The sequence below is a fragment of the Aulonocara stuartgranti genome, assembly GCF_965226115.1.
Source record: "Aulonocara stuartgranti genome assembly, chromosome: 4".
In the NCBI taxonomy this organism is placed as follows: Eukaryota; Metazoa; Chordata; class Actinopteri; order Cichliformes; family Cichlidae; genus Aulonocara; species Aulonocara stuartgranti.
In genome coordinates, this window is record NC_138942.1 from 8270041 (window position 1) to 8297160 (window position 27120).

General features: G+C 40.3%; 1 protein-coding gene across 2 annotated transcripts; it reads left to right on the forward strand.

Annotated features, from left to right (window-relative positions):
- LOC309704105 (SH3 and cysteine-rich domain-containing protein 2-like) lies at positions 1-26619 on the forward strand. 2 transcript variants are annotated; one of them, XM_082529079.1, is made up of 11 exons: positions 1-568; positions 9691-10039; positions 11457-11551; positions 14395-14479; positions 16586-16701; positions 17505-17574; positions 17796-17872; positions 17983-18071; positions 20670-20721; positions 23454-23591; positions 24178-26619. In XM_082529079.1, exons 1-11 carry the CDS (start codon positions 485-487, stop codon positions 24274-24276), a joined length of 1254 nt encoding a protein of 417 aa, XP_082385205.1. In that variant the 5' UTR covers positions 1-484; the 3' UTR covers positions 24277-26619. The 2 variants fall into 2 exon arrangements, with proteins under 2 accessions (XP_082385205.1, XP_082385206.1); XM_082529080.1 differs by lacking the exons at positions 16586-16701; positions 17505-17574.
- Positions 26620-27120: the final 501 nt, after the last annotated feature.

Genomic DNA, 27120 nt, shown 5'->3' on the forward strand with positions numbered 1-27120 from the left:
TTTACACCTAGCGAGTTCCTCCAGAACACAAGCTGATGACGATTTGGATATGATTTTATTTCGCTGACATTCTCATAGTCACACAGCGACATTTTTTGCTGATTTGAGCCGTATTTGCACCTGGAGGACGGAGGAATTGTGCCACATTGGAGCTTTCCGGTGCGCGTCAGCGGGCGACACAAAAGACTACCCACACGCAAGGTTCAGCCGTTTCCTGAATACCCATCCTCACGTGGCATAAATGAGATATTAACAGCTGGTGAATTTATAACCTGTTCTCACAGATCATAATAAACCCAGAAACGTGTTTTGTGGAGTCGGTGGCCCTGAGGCGCGCACAAATCCCTCTGATGTGGATCTGTCACACTTTGTCAGTCTTTTAAATGGCTAAATCCGGAAATCTTCTACCGACTGGACTCTATTTGAGGAGTTAAAACTTTTACTGTTTGTGTCTCGAACGACGCTTCCCACTTCTACACCAATTATGACCGAAAACAATGAGATGGAGTGCGACTCGGAGCTCCAGCGCTCTCCAAGCAATATGCCCATCCAACCAGTGACTTCCAAGGCAAGTACCTAAATTTGGAGTTTGGTTCTTTTTCAGATGCCATACAGATCATAACATACACGCATTTGTGCCTAACGAATCGAAAAAGAACAGTATCAGTAGACATAAGTGAGTGACTTTGCTGAGTAGTTAAATGCACACACTGAACTATTAATAAGAAGACTTATTTTATTCATTTTAAGTGTATTCTTCTCCTTTGATGGTTTTCTCCACCTGCATCTCCACCGTTTATGTAATACTAATAACAACACAATTGCAGTAGTATTCATCACGACTGCGTCACTATAGATGTAACCTCACACGTCAGGTGTGATGTCATACTGTCTCCCCGTGTCTCTCTTTCTGTCAAAATCCATTAGAAGCAGGCGCACACAAAAGGGTTCAAGTGTGTGTTTTTAATGACTATTAGGCAGCAAAACCAACATGTAATAATGGAAGTGTTTAATGCTTTTGTCCATTTGTTATTTTAATTTGCTTCTTTTTTGATGAGCTGCAGTTTTTTTGCGGACATTGCAGCACTCACGCTGTTTCTTCTATGCTGGCAGCAAGTTTATATTGCAATAAATAAGACGCTGCATTTGCTTATGTGAATTTTGTGTCTGTCATATACACAGCTACTAGTGTGCATGTCTAAGATACAAATGCCCTTTCAGAGTGTCTTTATGAATCCATTTAATTTGTTCACTCAGCTATATAAACAAAGATTTGGGGCTGCCCTCCAAGCTGTGGAAGCTTTCCCGATGTCTGCTTCTTAATGGAAGGACACATAAGATCAACCAGCTTGATACAACTTTCCCTAAGTCAAATCTACCCTATGACTCTTTATGCCACCCACACACAAACACATGCACGCTGCTGACATGTTTGGAGGAAAGTGACACTCCGTGCAGCACAGTCACATACTTCACCAGCCTCAGACTGCCTCTGTGCTTCATCTAAATGTTTGATGTCCTCTTTGAAAGCATACAAGTTGACGTTGTTACAAGCAATTTTAACACCACTTACTCCAGGCGTTCTACTCCAGCTCTCCTCTTCTCACCAGCTGCTACTGGTGAAAACTGGGTGTGAGCCTGTTCCAAGCTGGACTGATTGGTATTCAAATGATTCACCGGTTCGCTCTGGCTTCATCGTGTCACAGCCCTCTATAATAAAAAAAAAAAACCCATCAGTTTGATCATCTGCCTTTGGTCTTTCAATCTATTGAGTTCTCTGTGGTGTGGGATAGATTCAAAATTAACCATCAACCTTTATGCTAGAGGAACTCATCCTTTCGAATGAATTAAATACCTGGCCATTGAAGTGTCAAAGTAAAAATGCAGAGTTTTTGTCAGCTTGGCTCTGGAGGCTGTTCCTCACATAAAAATACACAGCTACAGGGTGACATTTTTGAAGGAATCTAATCAGACACATAGTCATGTGTCCGTGATGGTTTTTATTAGACAACAATGACAGGGAGGAAACGAAAGAGGTAACAGATGCTCCCCAAAATCCACCAGCAGCAAAATCCCACCAAAGATGGATATCGTAAATCAAGAACAGAGGAAAACAGTGCCAGAAGATTATGAGAAGAGGAAGCGCAGTCTCTCTCTCCAGCTCCCAACAATAATCTGTAGTGTATTGCCAAGCCTGGCAGAAATGTGAGTGGTGGAGCCAATTAGATGCCCGAGTAGCAGTCATCAGCCTATAGTGTTGCTCTTTTTGTGCAGAGCAGTTTGATCTCTCTGGGCTGTTGATGCTTTGGGAGCTTTTTCTGTGATGGAGGTGCACAGGTAAACATCTTCTCTCCTGGATGAACACACAGGATGATGTCTGAGCGCAGAGATATAAAGGCGTAAACATGTTTTTGGTTGATATACTTGTTTGTCAGCTTGCCTGCTGAGTAATTACAACTCCCACAATCCATCCGTGTGTCCACTTCGCATTCTTCATTAAACCCTCTTAAATGGATGTGAGCGCACAACACACACACACACATATGCAGCTGACTGAGAGATGAAAGGTGACTGGCTTTCCCTACAGTGAAGCTGAACTGTCTCAGTTTCAAAGCTAAGTTACAATTAATCTTAAAGAGCTTACATTCAAATGTATCTTTTTGTAATGGATGGCTTTCTTTTTACGTTGAAACGTCCAAAAAACTTTTTTTTTCTTTTGGCTATTCAGGAAAAGGCAGTTTAACAAGGCTGAGCTGTATCACCTTGTTTTCACTTTGTCCAAAACATCAACTGGGAACAGACAACCAGGAAGTGTGTTTTAAATAGTAGCCTATTATGTGTTCTTATACTAAAATAGTCTTGATTAAATAGTCTTGGTCTCGATTAAATTACAACCAGTTAGTTGTAATATCAGAGTCGTCAGGATTGTAATTAAAGCAGTATTTAAAACCAAAATAATAATAAAAGAAAGAAAGAAATAGAGCCTCCAGTCTAGCTAGTGGTTGTGTAAAAACTGGTACACTCAAAAAGGTGATGCAAGTGTGCACGTTAAGCACTATTTACTAAATTCAGCAGTGGTACTGGAGCAGCACTAAACAGAAGTGCAGTAGGCTCTATTAATGGTGCTACTACATTATTAGTCACCAATTTATCCTGATGGAAAAAATTTAAGTTGTGCCAAATTTCAATCCATAAAAAAACTATTGAGACATTTAACTGAAATTACCACCCAAACCGCAAACTTCATGGTCAGACTAAAAGAAAATGGATTTGGGTTTTTACCCCAGGTGGTAATAAACACCTCTGTAATGTAGATGGTTCTAAGAAAAAGCACCGTCTTTATCGACATCTCTTTTAATTCATTTAAGGATAAAGGAGTGGTTGCTGTGAAGACAGCATCGAAGACATCAAAGACAGCATCGAATGGGAGAGAACATTTCACTGCATCACTTTTGATGGATACAGCAGTCATCATTTGTCATAAAGCAAGCAGGTTTTATCATGTGCACCTGCTCATGTTCACACAGGCCATAGTCATTACTGCCATTCAGGTTGAACTCTTCCTAATCATCTAGCAGGTGCATGATTTCTGGTGTTTTCGCTATATTTCGGATGTACAAACATCTTTAAAGTGACGCTCACACTTTTGGCTTTTTCTTCAGAAGGGGATATGACACAGATCAGATAGATGTGAGCAGGTAAGTAAGTCAAATCAGGAAGCTGAAGTGGGCCAAGGTCGTCTTTAATCAGTGTAACACCTTCACTGCTGTGATGTTTATTAATGTGACACTACAAGGAAAAGTGTGAGATGCTGAAATACTGGACACTAGAAACCTACAGGAGCACAAAAGATACTCCACACTGCTATTCCACAGAGATCATCTCTGCTGTTAAACAGTCCTTGAAAGTGATTGTGTGTGTGTGTGTGTGTAAATGATTGACGGTGTGTACATGCATGTGTGATAGTAGCAGAACGTAGGAGGCAGCCTGTGATTATGCATCTTTTCTCATGCACTGAGAGCAGGAATTTGCCAGGATGCCATGCATAATAAGAAATTTCGATCAACCCGAGAAATGTTGGGACATAAAACCGCTCCACATGTGCTCCTTGTAATCATAAATACAGCTGCTCGCTCATATTTTTATTCTATGTGATTCTTTTTCCCGCTGTTGTGTTTCACTTTAGTAAAATCTTCGCGTTTGTTCGGTTACAACTGTCGGAGAAGAGTTGAAGCCACACAGTGAAAATAATTATATGCTGAAATCCATGTACCTGGTATTTGATGGTGACAGTTTCCTCTGAAATGACATATTCTGCTGATGACCTAGAATTGGAGGGAGCCAGGAGACTGTGTCTTTCAGAGCGCAGTTATAACTCGGTTATCCTTCTTAAGGCTGAAATATCCTCACTTAGAACAAGGTCAGTCACTATGACGTGCATCATTGCAAAAAAAAAAGAAAAGAAATGTACCTCGTTTTTTATAGCGCAACTAGCTGGAGTGATTAAAGTGGAAATTCAAGGGTAGACAAATTAAAATATTGATTTAAGGTCATATAGACTTGAATGCTGGTTTTGACTTAAGGCATGGATCAATTGCAGTAACTGTTTTTTCCAATCCGTGCAGCACGTTCTCTTTACTACTGCTGATGGCAGAGCAGAAAATTGGCACACTTCAGGAGTGATGGGGAAGAAAGGGAATAAGTAACCCCCCCCCCCCCCCACACACACACACACACCCTTGCACACCTATAGAGTTTTGACTTATAGTAATCCTACTGGTGTTACATTTCTAAACACTGAAAACATGTGATGCAGGCCCCACTCAGACCATCTCACCAAATTCCAGAGTGCCTATATTATCCTCATATTCCCAGTGGGACAAAGGCTTTGTTGTTGAGTCTTGACCTCTGGGCAGACTGGAGCATCCCATAAATATCTCAGACTGGCCCCATTAAATTTTTATGGCGGTATTCGAGTGACATAAAAGTCTTATCATTGAATTATGACTAGTCAATCCTCGCTGTTCCGCTGTGGAGAATTGATTTTGTACATTTATGCTGGCAACATGTGAGAAAGGCAGAGGTCTGTTGTAATACGGATCGAAGATGTGAAAATTGTGGGCTTTTACAGGTCTGCTGAGACAGCTCGTCAGTCTGCTTTGCAGCAGTGAGATAGGAGCTGCTCAAAGAAGACTGACTCTGCAGATGTGTGTAAATCTGTGCAATATTTTGCATTTTGCATCACATTATTAGTCATGTATGAGTCACAAAAAACGTTGAGGGAGGAACATTAGCAGGCAAGACTTGATCCAAATGCGTCTTTTTAAGCTGAAACGGGTTGAGTATTACTTGGAGAAGTGCAGTTGGGGAAGAAGTGACAGAAGACTGAGGCAGGTCCCGTTGCAGGTCACAGGGATTTTCATAAAAGGAATAATCAATAAATAATCAGCTATAAATCTGGGACTAAAGTGTGGCATATATCGCTTCTGACTCATCGATATCAGCATCTCACCTCATGTGCGGTGGTGCACATGAATGTGCAGTGAAGCTCCACATCATACTTGATGTCACATCGGCCTTGAGTCAGAAGGATTATTCTTTCAGATAATGTTCAAATGGAAGAAAACGGGAATGCTTTTCAGACCCGCACACTGACAGATGATTAGATTAGCTGTAATTGAGACATGTGCTCTATAGCTGGAGCTGTTATGCCAGCACTCAGCCACTCTGATTGAAAGAGCTCTGCTCAAGGCTGTGATGCTGCACATAAAATATGAAGTCAAAACAACTTTGTACTGTTAACATCATTAAAAATATATTCCACCCCATTATATAGTTTATAAGTCGTAATGTTTCATGAATCATTTTGCTTACATTAGTAAGTCATTATTGAGAAAATATTACCAGGTTGCAAACATGTGGGTTTTGCTGTACCTGCTTCAACACCAAATTTATTTTACCCCTCATTAAAAAAATGAATTACTAATGCAATTCGAGAACAGATCATTAGATGTTAATCATTATTTATTTGGTAAGCATAAATTAGATGCTTGTTCATCCTTACATGACAACTTTTTTAACATTTTTAATCTGACTAGAATAAGATCACACGCAACAAAGCAAAAGGCATCTCTGGCTTTAGACCTCTCTGCAATAAATCATTACTTGTTATTAATCTCTGGCTCTCTTCCACACCATGTCTCTTGTCTTGTCTTCCTCCCCTCACCCCAACTGGTCAGGGCAGATGGCTACCTCTGCCTAAGCCTGGTTCTGCCAGAGGTTACTTCCTGTTAAAAGGGAGGTTTTCCTTTCCAGTGTCACCAAAGTGCTTGCTCATAGAGGGTGATATGATTGTTGGGTTTTTTTCCCTCTATGTATTATTAGAGGGTCTACTTTACAATATAAAGCGCCTTGAGGCAGCTGATGTTGTGATTTGGCGCTGTATAAATAAAATTGAATTGAACTGAATCTCCCAAACTGAAAGTTTTAAGTTATGCATTAGGATCACTGTGGTGCATAGTTCAGTGAAACCCAGAAAACACATGGACATATCCAACGCACTAATTGCCTGCATCCAGGCTACCCGCCTGTGAACATGCATCTATAAGCATCATAGAAGACATGCTGCACATTTCCTGCAGCTAACAACACTTGTGTGTCAAGAAGCTGCCATAAATAGGTGAACGAACACTTGCAGCGATTCAGCTTACAATAAGAAACCCTAAATCCCCAACCAGAAGCTAAGAAATGCAAATCCTGCAAAATGTCCTTGCCCAGATTATATGTATTTAACGAAGCAGTTGGTTACAAAGCGGCGTACTTTATTTCAAAGTTCTAAAAAATAAAGATAAGAATAACACCCTTCGGTGCTCAGAGATGTCTAACAGAGATATAATGAATTGTAGTAGTCCACAGCGTACCTAATCTTCATCAATGTAATCTAATGAAGGGAAATAATTTCACAGAGGAAGCATATGGAGTGTGCAAATGTACATTCAGTTACACTCCTACAGTTTTGTTTCTTTTGCGCTGCATCGATGTGTTCCTCACACACACAGACACACAGTCAAATAGACAAACTGTCTTCATAGCTTATTCCCAGACTCACAGAGCTGTAAACAACATGTCCCTGTTAAGTGATTATGTTTGGTGCTGAGCAGAATGAGCACAGACAGACAGAGCATGTGCGCAGAGTGTATGTAGCCTGCTGATGATCTGTCTCCTCGTCTGTCTGTGTTCATCCGTTCTTTCCTTGCGACGTGACCACACCCTCACACAGCGTTACCCCTTCCATCGCATGTCATTGTAACAAATGTCTGCCTGTCCCCTGGGAAACTAGCATCATCAACCGTACATAGAGCTGGAGGCAAATGTCAGGAACCATTCATTTATCTAGTCAATCAATGTTAGGTATTCTGTAGATAACTGATGTGATGCCTGTTGATGTGATGTTTTATCATTTGACTCTTAAGATTTTGAAATGCACTGAACTTAAAGAACTGGTTTGGTTATTACACCTAATGTAACAGTGTTCCTGCAAAAGCTGTTAAAAAGTTAACTGGTAACCGGCCAGAAAAATGATTGGGTATAAAAAGGAGCGTCCAGGATGAGTGTCTCAGAAGCAAAGATGGGCAGAGGTTCATGACTCAGGCAAAGGCTGTGTGGGCAGAGAAATCCACAAATCCAAGTTAACACTCTACCATACAAAGAATAAATTGTAAATATGATCCAGGAATGCTGCAACCATCTCTGGGGAATTTAAGCTATACTGAGGCAAAAAAAGAAACCTGTTTTCTTGTGTGACCAGTCAAAATGTGATATTCTTTTTGGAAATAAAAGACACTTCTCCAACTTAGTGAGGAGAGGTACCATCCAGCACATATGGTGTTGACAGCACACTATAAAGAACTGAACTCTGTAATTTTCCTGTCTATGCTTTCTGGCAGCCTTTCAAACATGTCTTGGGACACTGGCTGCTTTTTTACTCATTTTTTGCCCAGTGGTAGTACCTGACCATTTTCATAGGAGTGTTTTTTACTTGTTAAGCCATTTAACACTGAACTATGAATCATTCAAGCACAAACTCAAGGTATGATCCAGTGTTGTCTAGACATAACAGACAACTTAGCAATGAACTAATTTTAAATTGTATCTTTAGGCACTTTGTTACTATCGGCCTATTACAAAACACAAAACAAGTGTAATTTTATTCCATTTCTTTATTTGAGTCCATGAAAAATGCTAAAAATGACACAGTTTGACAAACATAAAGTTGTATTTTTCTAACAACAAGGTGATTTCCAAATAGCGATTAGCCAAAATTTAAAATATTTCTGCTTCCTGTGTAGATTGTCCTTAAAAAAACCTGAGAAAGCATGACAAGAAAAAAAGAAAAAATGTCAGTTCTGAAAGCTTTCTACAGAAGATGAACACAAAGTCCTGAAGAAAGCAAAGACCTGACAGAGTACCTGAGAGATGCATCCAATGCACACTGCCAATGCAGTAAAACTATACTTGGACAGAAAAACAAACATTGGAGCACCACTAGTCATGGATTGGCCTCCCCAGAACCTGGATATTAACATTACTGAAACAGAGTGGGATCATCTTGAGTGAGAATGGAACCAAAGGCAGCCAACATCCAAAGAAGAGCTTCAAACGTCCTTAAAAAAGCCCAGAGAAACATTTCCTGAAAAATACTTAAAGAAATGACAAGAAAACTAGTGTAAGAGAGCTCGGACCATACCACATACTGACTTTCAAGCTTGTTATAATATTAAAGCATCTGGATTTTATCTCTTATACTGCATTGGCATGCATTTTTCATGAATGTTTGCAGATATGAATTGCCACACTTATTTCTCATTTTCCTAATCTTCCTAATCAACTTTCTTTATCTTTTGTAAAGAACTTCAGAAGATCTGTACTGATATGGGTTTCCATTAGCTTCGATGGCATAGGCAACTTGCAGATCTACAGGGGGACCTTGCTGCATATTGATGCTTAATAATACAATATGTACAGGCTTTAAAGCAGCTATTTTTACAGTCCAGACAATGCTCTTTTCAGGGTAGTCCTTGCTTTTTTCATGATGCCAAACTACACGTTGTACATAAAGCACCATTATTCTGTAATAAAAGTCTGGGTGCTGCATAATAACCCTTTACCTGTGTGTATTCACACATGTTGTTGGTGTGTGAGTTGAACCACTTGTGCTCACTGCAACCGTGTGGCCTCTTTAGTGGAGCCAGCGCTCACTTTAAGGGCCCTGGTGATGGGTTGTTGATAGATGATCGGGCTGAATAAACTCTTGTTTCGTTTTATCACAAGAGTCCTTCTGTCACTACCACTAAGCCAGTACAATTTATACACATAAGAAAAAGCTTATCTTGTTCAACCAAAAGCACAAGCACCCCTTTAAAAATATGAATTCGATCTCGCTGAAGGGGACAGGCAGCTCTTTTATTAATGTGTTGTTTCCTTATGAGGTGATATTGCTTTACATGAGTCAACTTCTTTCCCTAAGGTGTACTGATCTGAACAGAGTGTGATGTTTATGGATTCCGGGATATTGTCTGTGCTGTCTTGAGGGCACATTGGACATTTGTTATTGCTTCTTGCTTATCTCGTGTTTATTTTTAATGCATTATCTTTGTCCCTATGTCTGTCGATGTGTGTCCGTGGGTGCAGCTCCAGAGACTAAAACGCTCATTGTCCTTCAAGACCATGATGCGCAGTAAGAGCGTGGAGAACTTCTTCCAAAGGTCCTACAGCGATGCCCGCCTGCCCCAGGATTTCATCACGGACCCGCCGCCTCCGTCCCCCCCTCTGATGCCTGGCTCCCCACTTGTTGGTGACCGGTCACCATCAATTTCACCATCTCGCAGTCCCAACCCCTCCATCTCCTCCCACTCGCCCTCACTCAGCCTTTCTCCATCACTCCCCGCCAAGCCTCCCCGACCCCAGATTACCCACTGTTTCCAGGACCACATCTTTCGAAAGCCCACCAACTGCCAGCATTGCAAGCACATGATAGTAGGTAAGGTGCCTGATATTCTCACTGGACATGGTCTTTGGTGATACACTTACTCATGAAAACTAAAGACTGAAGAGTTTAGATGAAAAACTTTGAATTTTGTGTAAAATTATTATTCAGGACCTATGATTTATTACCACTTATGTGATTTTAAATTTCCTGTAAAGATGAGAGAGTTGGTCATATGAACAAGCAAGAAAATTTGGACAAGTAATTGGTCTTACTTCTTTTTTTTTTCCAAATCTAGTTGGAAGTAGGCAAGTGGGCAAGTGCATCTGGACAATTGTGGAACTTTCCACTCACCATTAAATTTACTTCACTTAAATCCATGCAGACCCTTGCAGATTTGAAAGCACAGAGACTACAAATGTGGTGTCAGTCTTCTCATACAGCTCCATATCAGACAGAAAACGAGCATATTTAAGGTGCTCAATTACCTCAAGTGGTACAAATAAACAAAATAATAATGATTTCCTGAGAAAAGTGAAGTTTTTAAATCTCACCTCACTGCTTCCTTCTTTTTTCTCTCCTCGATTTAAGTCATTCAATTAGATCTGGACTTTGCTATAGCTCTAGCGCAGATGTGCGCTTTTGTTCACCTCTAAGTGCTACTAGCTTCTAGTATTTCTGCTAAATCTACTTCCTGTCACTGTGACTGATTACAGTCTCCAACCTGCTCCCCCGTGTTTGCTCCTGTGCAGTTTTTTGAAAATTTATTGTTGCATCCTTAGTGGGTTTATTTATGCAACGCATCACTTCGCTCTAGATTTATCTCTGCAGTCCCGAAACAAAGTGTAGCCTCTTTCTCATAAGCTGTTAAACTAATTTTATCTCTCTCTCTAAAACCACTATTTTTCTTGAGCAACCCAATTTATTTGATTGTTGTTTCTGCTCTAATACAGACCTGTCGATATAATCCCCATCTGTGACAAATTCAGAAATCAGTGATCTTTGTTTTCTAGGATAATAACGACTCAACTCCTTAATCCCTAAAACATGAAAAGAGGATTTCTAAACATATAACAAATGGGAAGAAAACAACTGGAGTCTCAGGAGACTTTAGCTCTCAAACACTTAAAAATACAAACGTAAATTACTCAATGCCAAATCGATTATAATTAAAATATGTCCAGCTGCTTTCCAATCTCTTTAAGTTGTTTTGCAAGAAGAGCTGTTCATTATGAAGCTGTTAGTGTGAGCTCTGGTTGCAGTGCCAGCCTGATAAAACTGGGACAGGGTTTGATTTCATTCTCCACCTGAACAGAGAAAAACCTGCACATATGATGTAAGGGCCACTTTGTTCTGTTAGCACTTTCTGCCGAGTGCACATCTGTCGCCTGCTGATTTTTTTTTCTTTTTGTGACTGCTTCAATGTCAGTGTCCCCTGCTTTCATTCTCTCTTCTTTATCCCACTCTGCAGGAAACTCCAAACAAGCTCTACGGTGTAAAACGTGCAAGATGGCTGCTCACCTGTGGTGCACCTCAGAACTATCGCAGCAGCCGTGTCATGGGAAGGTGCGAAATACACACACCAAGAGTTTGATGTTGCCCTCATTTATAGCACTGAGAGCATAGTCACTAACTGCACACTTTGGTCTGCTCAACTCTTTTAAACTGATTCTGTTCCCTGATTTAGCACTCTTCAGTGGAAAGTGATTGTTGCTTTCATGTTTTTCCATTGCACTTCATGCCAGGCTATTGCTATGATAAACCATCTTCTTCTGTGAAATGAATAGGAAACATAAAAAAGTAGCATTGGCTTTGTTTGTGTCTGGATTGCAAGAATAGAATGGCTACTTATTACTTCTCGTGTTCATTTTTGGCAAGAAAGCAAATATTTCAGTGATTCATTGAAATAAACGTGTTAACATACAGCCAAATGACACACCGACATGAGACTCTGGGTAGTCCTGTGGAAAACTAAGTGTACTTAATAAACTGATAATCACCATAAAGCGGTTTAAAAGAAGTCTTGGCAGTTTGCTGGTCTGGAACATTCAGGTGGGTTTAAAACAAAGCTGCAATTTTTCAATGAGTGCAAATCCGGCAAATTCATTCCAAGAGAAATTTTAAAAAATCGAAAAAAAAACAAACAAGCACTACATCTCAGACTCTACAGGCCTCAGTTAGCACATTAAATGTTCAACTCCATGACAGTATAATTAGAAAAAGACTGAACAAGTATGGCTTCTTTGGAAGATTGCCACAATAAAGCCTATTCTCTCTAAAATCAACATGGCAGCGTGGCTTATATTTGATATATTGGATATATCAGCACAAACCCACTATCAAGCATGGTGGTGAACAGCTTGTTTTGTAGCCATTGAAGCCACCTGGGCACCTTGCAGTTATTGACTCAACCATGAACTCGCGCGTATATCAGTGTTCCAGAGTCAAACGTGAGGCCACTTGTCTGACTGAAATTAGGTCACGCAACAGAGCAATGATCCCAATGATCCCAAGCACAGCAGCAAATCTACAACAGAAATGCTGAAAAAGAAAAGAATGAAAGCATTCCAGTGGCCCATTCACAGCCCAGACCTTAAGGGAACCATAAGAAAGCTGTGCGCAAACAAATGCCCGCAAACCTCAATGAACTGAAGCAACACTGTAAAGAAGAGTGAGACAAAATTCTCCACATGGATGCGAGATACTAATAGAGTCATACGGAAAACAATTACTTCAAGTTATTGCTGCTTAAGGTGGTTCCACAAGCAACTGAATCATGGGCTCTACTTAGTTTTTCACAGGCCTGCATAGAGGCCCAGAGGGGCAATGAAACAACCTCCATATATGCAGTTTATTGCATCTCCTCATTGCTCTTAATCAAAGCAGGAGAGTGCAAAGCTAGAGTGATCCGTAGGACTACAAGAGTCCCGTTAACTGGAAATATGCAAGGTGTTCATGCTGTGGACCTCATTAACATAGAAGACATTTAGGGAAGGCCTTATTTTTCGAGTCATGTTGCAACATGCTCGCACATTTGCAACAAAGAAGTGACTAAATGTGGAAATTGTTAAGAGGTTGACATTTTATTTTCTGATTTGTTATCTGATGTTCAGTTTCACAACTCCAATCATTGTTTTGTCATATTACCAACACACTTTGGATTACAAGCATGAATTGAAAACCTGACCACAAAACCCTGTGCACTCTGCAATTAATTTAATTTTTTTAATAGAATAGCTTTAGGTACAGCGTTAATGGGAAAGAAAAAAAAAACCCCACAGATGAATCAGTATTGTATCACATCAAACACATTTATTACATCAACACACAGACTCACACGTATAAACACTGAAACACTCTTGACCTGCAGGCAGTCATTTTTGCTCACCATATGTGCAGTTTCAGTTAAATTGCTGAAAAAACACAGATGCATATGGCAGAAGGAAAAGTGCTGTTTTGAAGCTGTGAAGTGCTGATGCTACTGAAATAAAACAATTAATCATTGCACCATCCTTTTAGGGCCATCATTAGCAATGTTTAATTTTCTTTACTACTGCTTACATAAAGAGTATTTCGCACACTTGCGGCGTAACGGTTAGATGTTACAATGTGGATTTTTTTTTTGTTATCATGAAAAATGTCATATTATGACTGTTTGAAGGACAATGGTAGAAGGTGAGTATGATTCACTAGGCAGAAAATTGGGAGTGATTTCAGACACAGCTTTTGTGTTTATCCTCTAGTGTAAAGCAGAGGACATTAGCATGCAGCAGGAGGCGAGACCTTCTGAGAGCCACTTGGAAAATTTTAAGAGCGCTGTACTGAAGAGAGCTCAGTGCAGTTTGACAGCAGTGCACAAACAGAGAGGGGGAAAGGTAGGGGAATGATGAGGGCAGCGAAAGCTAAAATATCATCAGAGCACAATCTGGGTGTGTTTGTGGAGAACAAAGGTAGCCACTTATTGCCTTTGATCCGCTGAGTGTTTCTCTCTTCAACATAATATGACAAAGTGAGTGGCTCATTTGCAAGTCAAGGCAAAGACAAACCGATATCTCAGCTGAAACTCTCACTGTGCTTAATTCGGTGTGAAATTGCAGTCGTGCTGACACATACACACGGAGAATCACATGTCCGTGTCTGTGTCTAAGTCATGCGGCCACAAGTAGTGGTTGAGTGAATTTATTGTTCATGATTAGCAGCAGAGAGAGCTCATACGTGGCTTTGCTTATTTTGTTCTTTCCTGGAGCAAGTGAGCCCAGTTAATTGTTTCACTTACATTTTGTACGTGTTCTGTATGAATGCTCAAATAGCACTACAAAGAGATATATGTTGAGCTATGTGTTGAGTCTATAAACAAGAAGTTATGGCAGCTTATAAAATCCCTTGTGCTCTGTTCTCCCCTCCATTAGTCGGGAGCATTCAAGCGAAACTTCAGCTCGCCAATGCTCGTCAATGACCAGTTGGCTGTCGTCAAGGAAGTTCAGCCAAGCCAAGGTGAGCGCAGTCCGAGTGTGCATGTGGTTGTATGAGTGAATCCGCTGGTTGGGTTTGCTTGTGTCCCTGTGCTTTTGTTTCGTGACGTTGCTCTTGTCCAGCCTTTTGGGTTTTACTTTTCGATTTTTCTATTTTTTTTTTTTTTTGCACTTTTGCTTGTAATGTAATAAAAAACAGAAATGTCTTCACCTCACCTGGCAACGGACGAATGTGAAGTGGAAAAAGATAAAGAGAAGGAGACAAATTCAGTTTCACTTGGAGGTGATGGACCGTCTCTACGCTGAAAGTATGTGAATAAATATTTATAAGTTCTAATGTTTATGTTTTTATATCTCTGTTTATGAGTTGTGCTGTATATCCTTGGACTGGTGAAGAGGATTAATTTATTAGATAGGCACCACAGTTGCATGTTTAAAAATTCATAAACATTGAAATGCTGCCCACTTTTTTGATTGATGGTAACCCCAAATTCACAAACATCCACCTTATTTCATTCAGCAAATGCTGGGAATAAATTTCAAAGAAAATTATATTTTTAATCAGTTTTCAGGTCAGTGTTTGTCCGCTCAAGGCCAAATCATAGTGGTACGAGTTGCTTTTACAACCACTGGACCAAAGTGCTTAAATTTGTTCTTCCTTTTATGGTCACCGCTGAAATGCAGCTTCATTTTTCTTTGTCATACCTTTGGAAGAACACCTTTGAACGTGACACAGTCATCTGCCGTAATGCATGACTCACATCAGGGTCAGCGCCCCATGCTGTCACTTGCTTGTAGTACTCATGAGTCAGGGTACAATGAACCTACAACTCCATCATCACCTCGAGCTCAGCACCATGATGCCTGGGACTTTGCCAGGGCCAGCTGAGAGTGCAACCTGCCAAGCTCACAATCACACATTACACAGTGTGCTCATAATTATGCTAACAAAAGGCTTGGTAAAATGTTTACACACATTCATATCAGACAACAGTTTTCATTTTGTATTTACTCACAGACCCCCTTAATTTCCCATCAAGTACCTCCTGGCCACAATTTACTGTTCTCATATTAAACCTCATTTATGAGTCTGCTAGTTGCGGGAACTTAACGGTCTACGTTGCAGTCTTGCAGTGATGATTCATATGTGATGAATGTGAAAAGGATTTCTCTGTTTAAATGTTAAGGTTAAATCTGCCAAAGAGAACCTGATACTGATGATATTCTCGGGTCAGAATGTTATCAGTTAACTGATAATTAACAACATTATAATAAAAACAGACCTGAAGCTACTTTACATAAAAACTCTCCTTCCAGTCTCAAAAGAAACCTTAAGGATCTAAAAAATAATAATTATTTATATGGAGCAGTGGAGTGTAGAGTCTCTAAGCTTGGCTTCCCATCCCATCATTTACTCATCTGCAATTAACTTCTCTCTGCAGAAATACCTTCTTCAGTCAGTGTAATGAGCTTTATCGACTCTAAATACCTGACTTAATCATACTAAATAACACATTGCTGCACAATTTCTTCTGTATACAGAAGAAATGACTTTGGTATGAAACTACAGGTGATTTCAACTCCATCCTGCACAGGCACACGCACACTGAGACACATCTGGCCCTGCAGCAAAATCCCTCTACCCTCCTTCTGTTGAGCTGGATGGGGAAAGAGCTGAAAAATCTAATTCCCAACTTCAGAAATAGTGTGATAGCACCCAAGCACTGCTGTCTACATGAAATGCAGCAGCGAAGACTTTCAGAAGATTTCCATATTTTACATTTCGTCTCTTATTCCCTTTCTACTCTTTCTACAGTTTCACATCTGTTAAAGCTATTAAACTAAGACACATCTCTTGCCACTAAGTTAAATAAATCAAAGCATGTTAATTCATTGGAATGTCTTCATTTTCTTTTGAATTTTTGGCTGCTGTCCTCGCAGATCTAAAGTAGGCCACTTTGGTTCAGGACTGACTGTGTTACAGCAGTTATATTTAAACCCCTTGGTTCCTCCAGATTGGCACAGGCACAATAGTCATGATGTACAGTGTAATCTCAGCGTGTAGCCCTGATTGTAGTGTGTCCATAGTCTTTTAGTGAATAATTTACGTGTCTGTGTGTGGTTTCAGAGGCACCGCGGATGCGAGTAGACCCTGTGTATGCCGCCTTGCGCTACGGGACGTCCTTGGCACAGATGAGTCGCTCCAGTTTTGGCAGTTTGTCAGAATCACCAACGCGCAGCTTGGTATGACATCATAGGCCTGTGGGTGGGGGTAGAGGACAGTTCAGTCCCGTGTGTTTGACACAATAAACAACACTGGTCCGTTAGCTAACTTACTTATTATATTAAGAGAACTGACAGTGACATTCCCTTGTTAAGCCATATTTTGTAAAGGGTGCATATGGTTTTTTTTTATTGAATTATTAAGAGTTAATACATTTAAGAATGCTTTAGATTCAGATTTATTAGGTATTATCAGAACAGCCATTAAATTGGAAGAAAATCTTTAACATAACAATATTCTTGTCTTCTTAGCTACCTTTTTTAGTCATAATATAAACATGGAGACTAATTCAAAAAGCTCTCCGAATCCTCTGAAAAACAGCTGCAAGCCATCTAAATCAAACTTGTAAACCCTGAATAAATGTTGCGATATCGGAAAGTAACAGTTCAGCTACAAATATTTGAGACTGATCTGTGTACGGCTTATAAGCAGCAAATATGAAGCAACAGCCAAGAGATGTTTACTGCTGCTCAACATTGGACCAAACACCTCGCCTCACCAAAATGTTGCAAAATGTTGTCTGTTTATACACGTTTGAGACTGATAGAAAGCTTCTCATCTAACTTCTCCACTGAAAAGAATGTGCATGCTTGCTAAAATGTAAAATGTTCACATTTTGTGAACCGCAGGTATCTCTGAAACCTGTTGAATACATGAACTTCCAGCATACTGACTGACAACAAGGTCACCCACTATCAAATGCATCCTCTCTGGCCTCCTGGTGCTGATATTTTATTGCTTCCTCTCTATGTTCTTATTTGAGGGTGAGGGAGGAGAGGAGAGGCAACAGAGACAGTCCAGCATGGAGGAAGAATTAACTCAGGAGACAGGGGGTAAAGACGTCTCTGTGTCTGTGCCTTGATGTATGTGGATATGCACATGCGCTGCATGCCCTTGCCTATGTGTGTCTATGCAGATGTTGTGTCGCGCATAACTTTCTGTGCGTGAGAGAGAATTACTGTGGCTGCTTGTAAAAAAACAAAAACAAAAACAATAAAACGAGTGCTTATGTGTGTGATTAGCGACTTTTAAGACATTTTCTCGCTGATTCCAGATGATCCTATCCCCGAGCCAGAGATCGAAAAGGAGGTAGACGAGAGCAGCGAACAAACTCAGACTGCAGAGGAGAAGGTACCGCTTTGTTTAATCCACCTGTACATACTTTCATCCCTTGTTGCTCTATTCCTCAAGCGTGTATTTCTGTCTCACTGCCTCCCCTTCCTGCATCTCCCTGTAACCAGGTGCCCAAGCGCATTGAAGTCCACTCTATCCACACCTATGTAGCGCTCTACAAGTTTCTGCCTCAGGAACCAAATGACCTGGAACTACAGTGAGTAAAAGCAAAACAACCTGACTATGTGCAAGGATTTTTATAGCTATATGCGTGTGCATGTCCAGGAGTGCTTGTGTGCAATTGCATTTTTTAGCATTGCGTGTGCAAATATGGTCGGTTTTTGTTCGTGTTTTGCCTCGGCTGTTGTTCCTGCAGGATGAAAATGTCCCCACCATCTGCAAAGGACGGTGCCAGGGCGCCCTTAAGGACGACTAATTATAAACTCAAAGCCCATCACTGTCCCCACGCAGAACTAGTGACTGAGCTGTGTTCCCAGCAGGGAAGGGGATAAAGACACTGAACAACTGAGAGATGAAAGGGAGGACATGCATGAGAGGAAATGGCATAGAGCGGAAGATTATCAGAGAGAGAAAGAGAGAAAACAGATGGAGAAAGCAGAGCGCTGTTGTCAAAGTTAAAGCCCAAATACAAGAAAGTAAGATCAGACCATTGTGGATGGCAGAAGTCAAAACATGTACCATATTCCAGACAGGTCGGTTTTAACAAACCAGTACATGGATATGAATTCTGCAAAAATTATTATCAGAAATTTGATAGTTTAATCACCTAAAAAAAAGATAATTTTTATGTGGGCAGAATCTCAGTTATCTAATCAGTGTGTATTATATTTGTAGTGATGATGAGTATAGGTGGTTTGACTATAATGGCTCACAAACACACAGCTTACATGAGAATGAGTGGGTTTGGGGGGATTTACATTTATTTGGATTTGATTTGTAAGGACTGACAACCTGTCCATGATGTACCCCGCCACTTTCCCACTTTCAGCCAGGATGTGCTCCACCCCAGCTGGTTTCAACCATTTTAGGATAAGTGGTTAAGACAGATGAGGTCAGACAGTAGTCTCCACGGATTATGATGTTTACAGATGACATTGTGATCTGTAGTAAGAGTAGGGAGGAGGAGAAAGACAGAGGTAGAGAGGTAGAGGTATGATCCGGAGATAAGGAAGACAGAATATCTGTGTGAATTAGAGGGAAGTAGTGAAGGTGGATGAGTTTAAATACCTAGAGTTAACCATCCAAAGTCATGGACAGTGGACAAGAGAGGTGAAAAAGAGAGTTCAAGAAGCGGGAGTGGGTGTAGACAAGTGTCAGGAGGGATTTGTGACAGACAGATAGCAGCAAGAGTGAACCTGTTGTGATGTATAGTTTTGAGAGAGAGAAAAAAAAAAGCTGTAGGTGGCAAAGTTGAAGATAACATTTTTGTTTGGACTGAATGGAGGGAAAATTATCAGAGTATATCAGAGGGAACGCTCAGGTTGAGCAGTTTGGAGACAAGGTTGAGAGGGTTTGAACAGAGAAGAAAAACAGCATATTGGTTATATTGGACCAAGGATTTTGAATATGGAGCTGTCAGGCACGAGGGAAAGAGGAAGACTAAAGAGAAGGTTTATGGTTGTAGTGATGGAGAGATGGAGGCAGATGACCCGCTGTGGCATCTTCTCAAGGGAGAGGTTGAAAGAAAATGAAAAGATGGACAGAAATGGATGGAATTTAGATAACATTTGTACTTATTACAATGATAATACATATGTAGTGGCTTGCGTTTCATCTCTGAGTAGCTTTTTTCATAGATTTCTTTGAGACTGAATAGCAGCTAATCTCACCACTAGGCATTGTGAGGATTTTTACAAAGAAACCTATCTGCTCTTTCTGATGCCCTCCATATTGTCAGGAAATATTGTACATGTAAAATATAGTATTTAAAAATTGAAATAGCAACAGTAAAGGTATAAAAATACTAGCATTGTTAAGTTAGAACCACTATCCACTATCTATTACTACCAGGAAACTGCTAAAGTTGTCTAATTCTGCTGTTAGAAATATACAATATAGATATAAATGCTTAGTTAGATAGACAATATAGGGCACGAAAACCTTTATAAAAGATGCATTTAAATATTTAACTGCGCTCCTTTGAGACGCTGCATGAGCAGAATTGTACCAGTCACCTAAGAAATATGACTCACATGGTAGTGTGTGTGTGTGTGTGTGTGTGTGTGTGTGTGTGTGTGTGTGTGTGTGTGTGTGTGTGTGTGTGTGTGTGTACCATGATCATATAGGGCAGCTGTGAATGCAGACATCCGGGAGGCAGAATGCACCGAAATGCAATTGGGACAGCTTCTCCCTGTATATCTAGGACAGTGGGCATACTGTGTATGTGTAGAGAAGTCTCATCAAAAATTGGTAGCATCATTAGTATGCAGGCCAGGCTGGCTGCAGATCGGGCCTAGCCTTCATTGCTGCAGCAGACACTATAGAGTTATATTTCATGTAGACCTCATGACTTTGTTTTCAGCTGTTCTGTCACCTCTACAGCGAGACACAAAGACTCACCCAAATTTTAACCTCCACAATGTTGCTACCACGGGTACACTACAGCTTTCTGTGGTAGTTAGATAACTGTAATATTTTGTGCTTGCAATCAGCTCTCCTTTCTTCCCCCCTACTCCGTTGCCTTTCCCATCATGTTTCCCTCTATTGTCTCCCTGTCTCTTTTTCCTCTCCACCCCAATTACCTCCCTTCTCATGCCCTTTTTTCCCATCTTCTCTCTTGTCTTATCTCTTTTAGTCCTGGTGATCGGGTGCAGGTCACTGACGACTCTAATGAGGAGTGGTGGAAGGTGGGTAATAAATCATTTGCAAACATCTGTGTGTGCTAGTTGGTGCATACCTGGTGATGTTGGTGTGTGCTGTGTTTTATTTTCCCCAAGTTCTCAGAAGTGTGTGTGTGTTTATGTGTGTGCACATGCATTCATACTGCGCATGTGTTAAATTAGGTCTTTAAACCAAGCTTTTAATGCAAAACACCTGCTCCATTTTTGCCTGTCGCAAACATGTAAGGAGCCACAGACAAAAATAGAACATAATTTCCTCTGAAAATTACCAAAAGAGTTTAACATAATGAACTTGGCTACTGTTGCAGTCGCGTAGAGGCCCATATTGAGTCTGTAATGAGCTTCACTAACTCCCAATGGAAATAAATGTGCATTTGTGTGTGCGCCCGTGTGTTTCAGTTCACGAAGAAGGAAAACGCATCCAGAGTGCAGATTTAGCGTACACTCTGTGAGCATAGTTTTCGCTTGAACTTACGTAACCCAAAGCGGAGCAGCACATCAACATATTCATTCCAAGAAACCTTTAAATTATGTATAATCTGTGAATCATCTGTTCATTACTAATGTATAGTTTGTGAATCACTTCAATAAACACATCAACACCTGAGGCAGAGGGTGTTAAACTGTGAAACATTGCTGCATAATGAGGTATGCCCAGTTATCACTGGCAAGAAAGGGATGAAATCTGTTGTTTATGTGTGCGCACCTGGAAAACAAATGTTTCATCCTTCTTATACAAACAGCAAAAATGGGATGATTTGCCACTACATGAGGCAGAATTTTAATTTAGAAAGTGTTGTTTCTCTCATTTCTGTTTATGATGGTATAACAATAAAGGTGCCTGCTCAATTATACTACTAAATAACTAAAAGTTCATTTGGGCTTTGCTGTTATGAGATGGAAGCGGTAGATATAAAAGTGTTCAGTTCTTATCAGTCAGTCTTCACTGAGAAAAACTGTTTAAAACTAGTATGAATGAATATTTGGTGCCAAATTACTCATTTTGGGGGACTTTAAACAGGCTTTAACAATATACTGTCTGCCTTCTACTGGATAGTTACTGCAGTGAATAATGTGTTTTTGGCAACAGTTTTTTTGGCAACAAAGATGTTACTTTGTTTCAAGAAGACAAAAAAAACAACTAAGGATATTGCTGAAACTACTAAAAGTGGGCTGAGAACTGTCCAATGCATTATTAAAACCAACTATCATCTAAGGAAGAGATGTGGTTGGAAAAAAACCTTGAACGATCGTGGTCAGAGGTCACTTTGACGTTTGGTGAACTCAAATAAAGATCAACAGTACATCTCATGGCTATATTTAATAGCAAAAGTAATTGCAATTCCACATGCATAATACGAAGAGAATTCAAGGGATTGGCACTAAATAGCAGCCCTAGGAAAACCACTTACCAGAGCTAATCAGGAAAAAAAAGGCTTCAATTTGCTAGAGAATAAAAAGATTGAGTTCAGCAATGGAAAAGGGTCATGTGGTTTGACTTCAGGTTGACCCTGTTCCAGACTGATGGGTGCATCAAGGTAATAAGAGAGGTGGATGTAGTGATGCATCCATCATGTATAGTGTCTACCAGACAAGCCTGTTAGGTCAGCATTAATAGCTAGGGTTGCTTCAGTTGGTCAGGTCTAGGTACAGCAGTTTTAAGTGTCCAGAAGGTCAGCTGACTCCCTGAATATACTGAACGAGCAGGTATTTCAATGGATTTTTCCATGTGATGAACTACATGGGCCTAATCCAAGATTATAATGCCAGGATTCATGGGATTCCAAGTGTGAAAACGCATGGATTTTCACACATGGATTGGTCACCAAAGAGACCAGACTTTAACCCCACGGAGCATCTTTGGGATGTTCTGGAGAATACTTTAGACAGAAATCCAACTCTCCCGTCATCAATACACCGTTCTGGATGGAAATAGATATTGTGACACTGCATGGCTTTATTAAAATGATGCCAGAGCGAATACGTGCTGTCATCTCTATATCTGTGGGTAGTCTGTGTATTTATTTTTAATATTTATATAGAGACGTATAATTATATGTACTGTAAATATCATACATTCTATATCTGCATTACTGTTTGTTTTTGGGTTTTTTGCACGACACTATCACAGATTCCTTGTTTTTTACAAAGTGATTCTAATTCTGATCAAAGCTAAAGCTAAATGTGGTTCAATGACATATTAGAGCATTAGACTTTGGGGTTTTTTGGCCAGGCAGTTTATTATATAGAGCAGGGGTAGGGAACGTTAGTCCTCGAGAGCCGGTGTCCTGCAGGTTTTAGATCTCACCCTGGGTCACCACACCTGAATCAAATGATTAGTTCATTACCAGCCTCTGGAGAACTTCAAGACATGTTGAGGAGCTAATTTAGCCATTTAAATTAGCTGTGTTGGATCAAGGACACATCTAAAACCTGCAGGACACCGACTCTTGAGGCCTGGAGTTCGAGACCCCTGATATAGAGATTTCCAACAATCCTCTTTTAAGATTGAACTTGACAACAGTGGAGCAGTGAAACTCCAGATTTTCCATCAGAAAAACAATCAAGTTGGATTGTCAGCTAACAATTTGGGTTGAGTGCAGTCTGGTGGGCCAGTAAGCGCAGATCAGGCTATCATTGCGCAATCTCATTAACTAGATCTAAAGAATCTGTGACAGCTATCTTGGCATCCAGATACAGTTTAAATGCTGACTGAACTGTTTTGGTTCATTCCTCAGGGTAAATGTGGGGACAAAGTTGGTTTTTTCCCTGCCAACTTTGTGCAAAGGGTCCGACCCGGAGAGAGAGTGTGGCGGGTTATTCAGGGCAATCCCGGCAACCGAGAGAGAGGACACATGGCTGTGAGGGAATCCCAGGTATACTAATGGTGGAATACTGGTTTGAGACTTAATTTATTTTTGTTGATAGCTTCACCGTTTTTTCATTGTAACCATCAAAAGGCTATTATGGCAACCCAGCATACACTGATGATAGGATTCCAATTCTCAATTCATGAAACCTGTCCTGTGAAGGGTTTCAAGGGACTGAAGCCAAATCCAGTACACGCTGTGTGAGAAGTGGGGTGCATCCTGGTTAGAGAGCGATCAAAGGATTGGCACCAGCATTATCTATGTCTGTTTGTCTTTGCTATGAATAAGGCTCATCATTTCCAGATTGTATAGACTGTTAGAAAGAAAACCCACATTGTTTTTTGACCTTCAGGGTCACATTCAATCAGTTTTCATCCACTGATTTTTATTCATATACACACAAAGAGAAAATTCATAGTGCTTAGTCACAAGTAAAAAACCTGTAGGCAGTTTACACAATAACTTTCAGATTTTTTTAAGGTCTGTTATTATTTGTTCTTTTAAAAACAGTTTTTATATTGGTAAAAATAATCTTTTATTCTAGTTTCCTCTTAGAAAACAAAGCATCTTATTTTCTGTTTCCTGCTTTTAGATTTGTGTGGGGAAACGAGAAGAGGGTGAGGTGTTTCTAAAGCTGAGCAGTGGAAAGAAGAAAGGGCTGGTCCCAGCTGATTCCATAGAGGAGATTTGAACCTTTGTGCACAGACCACCATCTTTCCACATCTACTTTCCCCAGGGATGCACCCATTTTAAAACTACCCCTCTTCTGCCTCATTCCCCTGGCTAAACAACTGCTCCAGCTTCTCCAACTGGTCAGCCAAACACAGAAAAACTAAAAACATAATACACACTTCTGCAAGGATCTGGAACCACAGCCCCTCATAAACACATGGTTTCCAGCTCAGCTGGTTGATTGTAAGCCTTTAATGGAGGGGGCAGTTATGCAATTGCCCTGCTCTAGTTCTCTTGTAGGTTTATCTTTTCAAAGCCAATAAATCGATGTTTAGTAGACAAGGGTGGTCAAAAATGCTTTAAAATGTCTGCTGGATGCCAGCTCAGATTTAGTTTTTCCTCATCAAAAAGACGTCTACCAGCGTGGGAGGAGGCTGAATCCTCTCATGGGAACATGATGCTTCTATCAGTGTCCTTTTCTTGTTTCTACCCACTCCGTGTGTCTCATTCCTATCTGCTAATTTCAGGGTCTCTGCCCTGGGGACTGATATCAGCTTCGTGTAGACTGCTACAACAATAGGCACTTGCCAAGAACAACCACTGCCAGCTATGGAAAGCTACTGCCATTTAGACAGACGGCAGGATAGGATGAAAGGAATACACCAGATCTGAAAATTGTCTGTAGTTTCTGGCTGAGTTACGACTGCACTCAATGATTTGAGAGTGCAAAAAGAAGAGGTTTTTCACACAAAAATCAAAAACTGATTCTTTTCATTATGAAATGACAATTAAAGTATGCTATAAAAATTGTCCAGCATCTTTTAATTTCTGGTATGAAAGTCTGTCAAACCCTGTGATCATCACTATCTACCCAAAGACTCAGAGTTTACCTTTTCGACTATCCTTAAAACAAAAACATGAACTCCCAGGAATTGCCTGAAAATTGTTCCTTTCTTTTAAGTAAAATTTTATAGATTATTATGTCTGTCCACTTTTGAGACACAGCTGTGTTTGTCTACCGTCCTTATTCTGTTGTGTTACTATTTTACAAACAGATCAGGTAAAAGAAATCAAAGCTAAAAGGGAGGCAAATCTCTTTAGGAAGACTAGGGGGGTTGTTTGGGAGCTTGTCGTGAGCACTGAGGAAGAAAAATGTCAACATCTACCAAGTTTAGAAGTTACAAGTGGCAGAAGGTGTTCTGCTGTTTTTCGCATGAAAGACCTCGGTGGGCATAAACCCGCCGGTTTCTGCAGGGACCTGCTGAAGAGCCTCAGTGGGATGTTGCAAGCGTTGCCCAGAATTTTAACATGTTCACTAGAGCTTGAAACAAGAGGAAAAAAACTGTAGGCAGTCTGCCTGAAAAACAACAGCACAATGGGGTTCCTTCTGACCATGACAAGGAGTTTCACTGACAGCTTAGAGGGACACAGGAAAACAGGAGGAGTAGGAGGCTGTGCAGTGAAAGGGATGACACGAGTGCTGAACCATTATGAGTCAGTGTACATGCAGGTAGTGTTGTACCCATGGGTGCACGAGTCATCATTGATCAAATGTCAGCCTGTCATCTCCATCTTCCACTCCCCGTTTGGCCTCCTTTGTCCTTATATTATTGATGTGACTGGTCAGTTCTGACGTAAAGTCAAGCCATTTTTTAATACCAGTACATTTCGGATTGCTTAGAGTTCTACGCACTAAGTCATTATTTATTTAAAATCTTCTTCTTTTTTTAAAAAGTCCTTGTCCCTGAGTTTGCGTGTGGAAAATCAGGAATGTGAAAGAAATCTAGAACTGAAGGACAGATTGCATCATTTGAATAATAAATTAAAGCACATTTTAGTTCAACCATCCTTTTCAGAGCACAAGGATCTAGCTGATTCCTTTTAGTCTGCATTTTTTGTGGAAGCCTTTAGAAGCTGTGATTTTTTTCCTTTAAAAACTTCTCTTGTCATCACGGGAGTAGCACTTTATTTTGAGTCATTTGAATAAGCTGTAATTTTGTAGATGTGTCTCCTTGATAGTAATACTGTAGATGTTGTATTTAAAAATACTTCAACTGCAACTTCAATTCACCATGAAGTACTTCAGCTGGTGGACTTACGGTTTGTCCTTGTTGGCAGAGAGACAGCAGCATAAACAATACCACACTCCTGAAAACATATTCCAGGGGGAATGTGTTGTCACAGCATAACTGGAAGTTTGATTTTACTCATCTAAAAATGTGCTATCATGAATTATGTCTAATTTCACGTAGCATCTACTGTTTACACCTTAAAGACTTCAAAATGTTAAGTATGTGTTTGGATGTTTCCCAGATTCGTTGGTTGGCCGCGTACCTCAATAAAACATCTTTACAAAACCTGGTCTGCCTGTTTTATGCATGAAGTCTGTAACATGCTTTGCACAGTGAAATATTAAGGATATTCCACAGGAGTTGACAGCTGATCATTTACACGTCCACATGACAAATGCATGTAGCTTTTGCTGTTTTTCTATATCTCTATTCAGTCTTTTTTAGCTTAGAGAGAGCACAGAACTCCTAAACGAGGCCACTTTAATGACAAGTTTCATTGGCATCCATGCATAATGCACCATCCTGCAGCCACAAATACACTGCTGTGCAAAGAGGAATGCCGAAATGATGCTCCAAACAACCGCAATATAAATAGCACATAACGGCACTGCTGGAGGAAGTGGAACTCAGCCTTGTTTATTCAATCACAGACAACTGCATAAATCAGAGGGCAAATGATGGCATTTCTTGCAGATAAATCAAGGAAAATGATGGCGGTTTTTAACTTTTTCTGATTTGGTGTTATTTAGGGGGAAAAAATTTAGTTTCCCATTAATCACACACTCACTCAC

Bases quoted from the DNA above. Each gene is read 5' to 3' on its own strand.
- LOC309704105 (XM_082529079.1), top strand. From the start codon at position 485: ATGACCGAAAACAATGAGATGGAGTGCGACTCGGAGCTCCAGCGCTCT. The intron at 569-9,690 runs GCAAGTACCTAA...CCGTGGGTGCAG, and splicing joins TCCAACCAGTGACTTCCAAG to CTCCAGAGACTAAAACGCTC. The intron at 23,592-24,177 runs GTATACTAATGG...TCCTGCTTTTAG, and splicing joins TGGCTGTGAGGGAATCCCAG to ATTTGTGTGGGGAAACGAGA.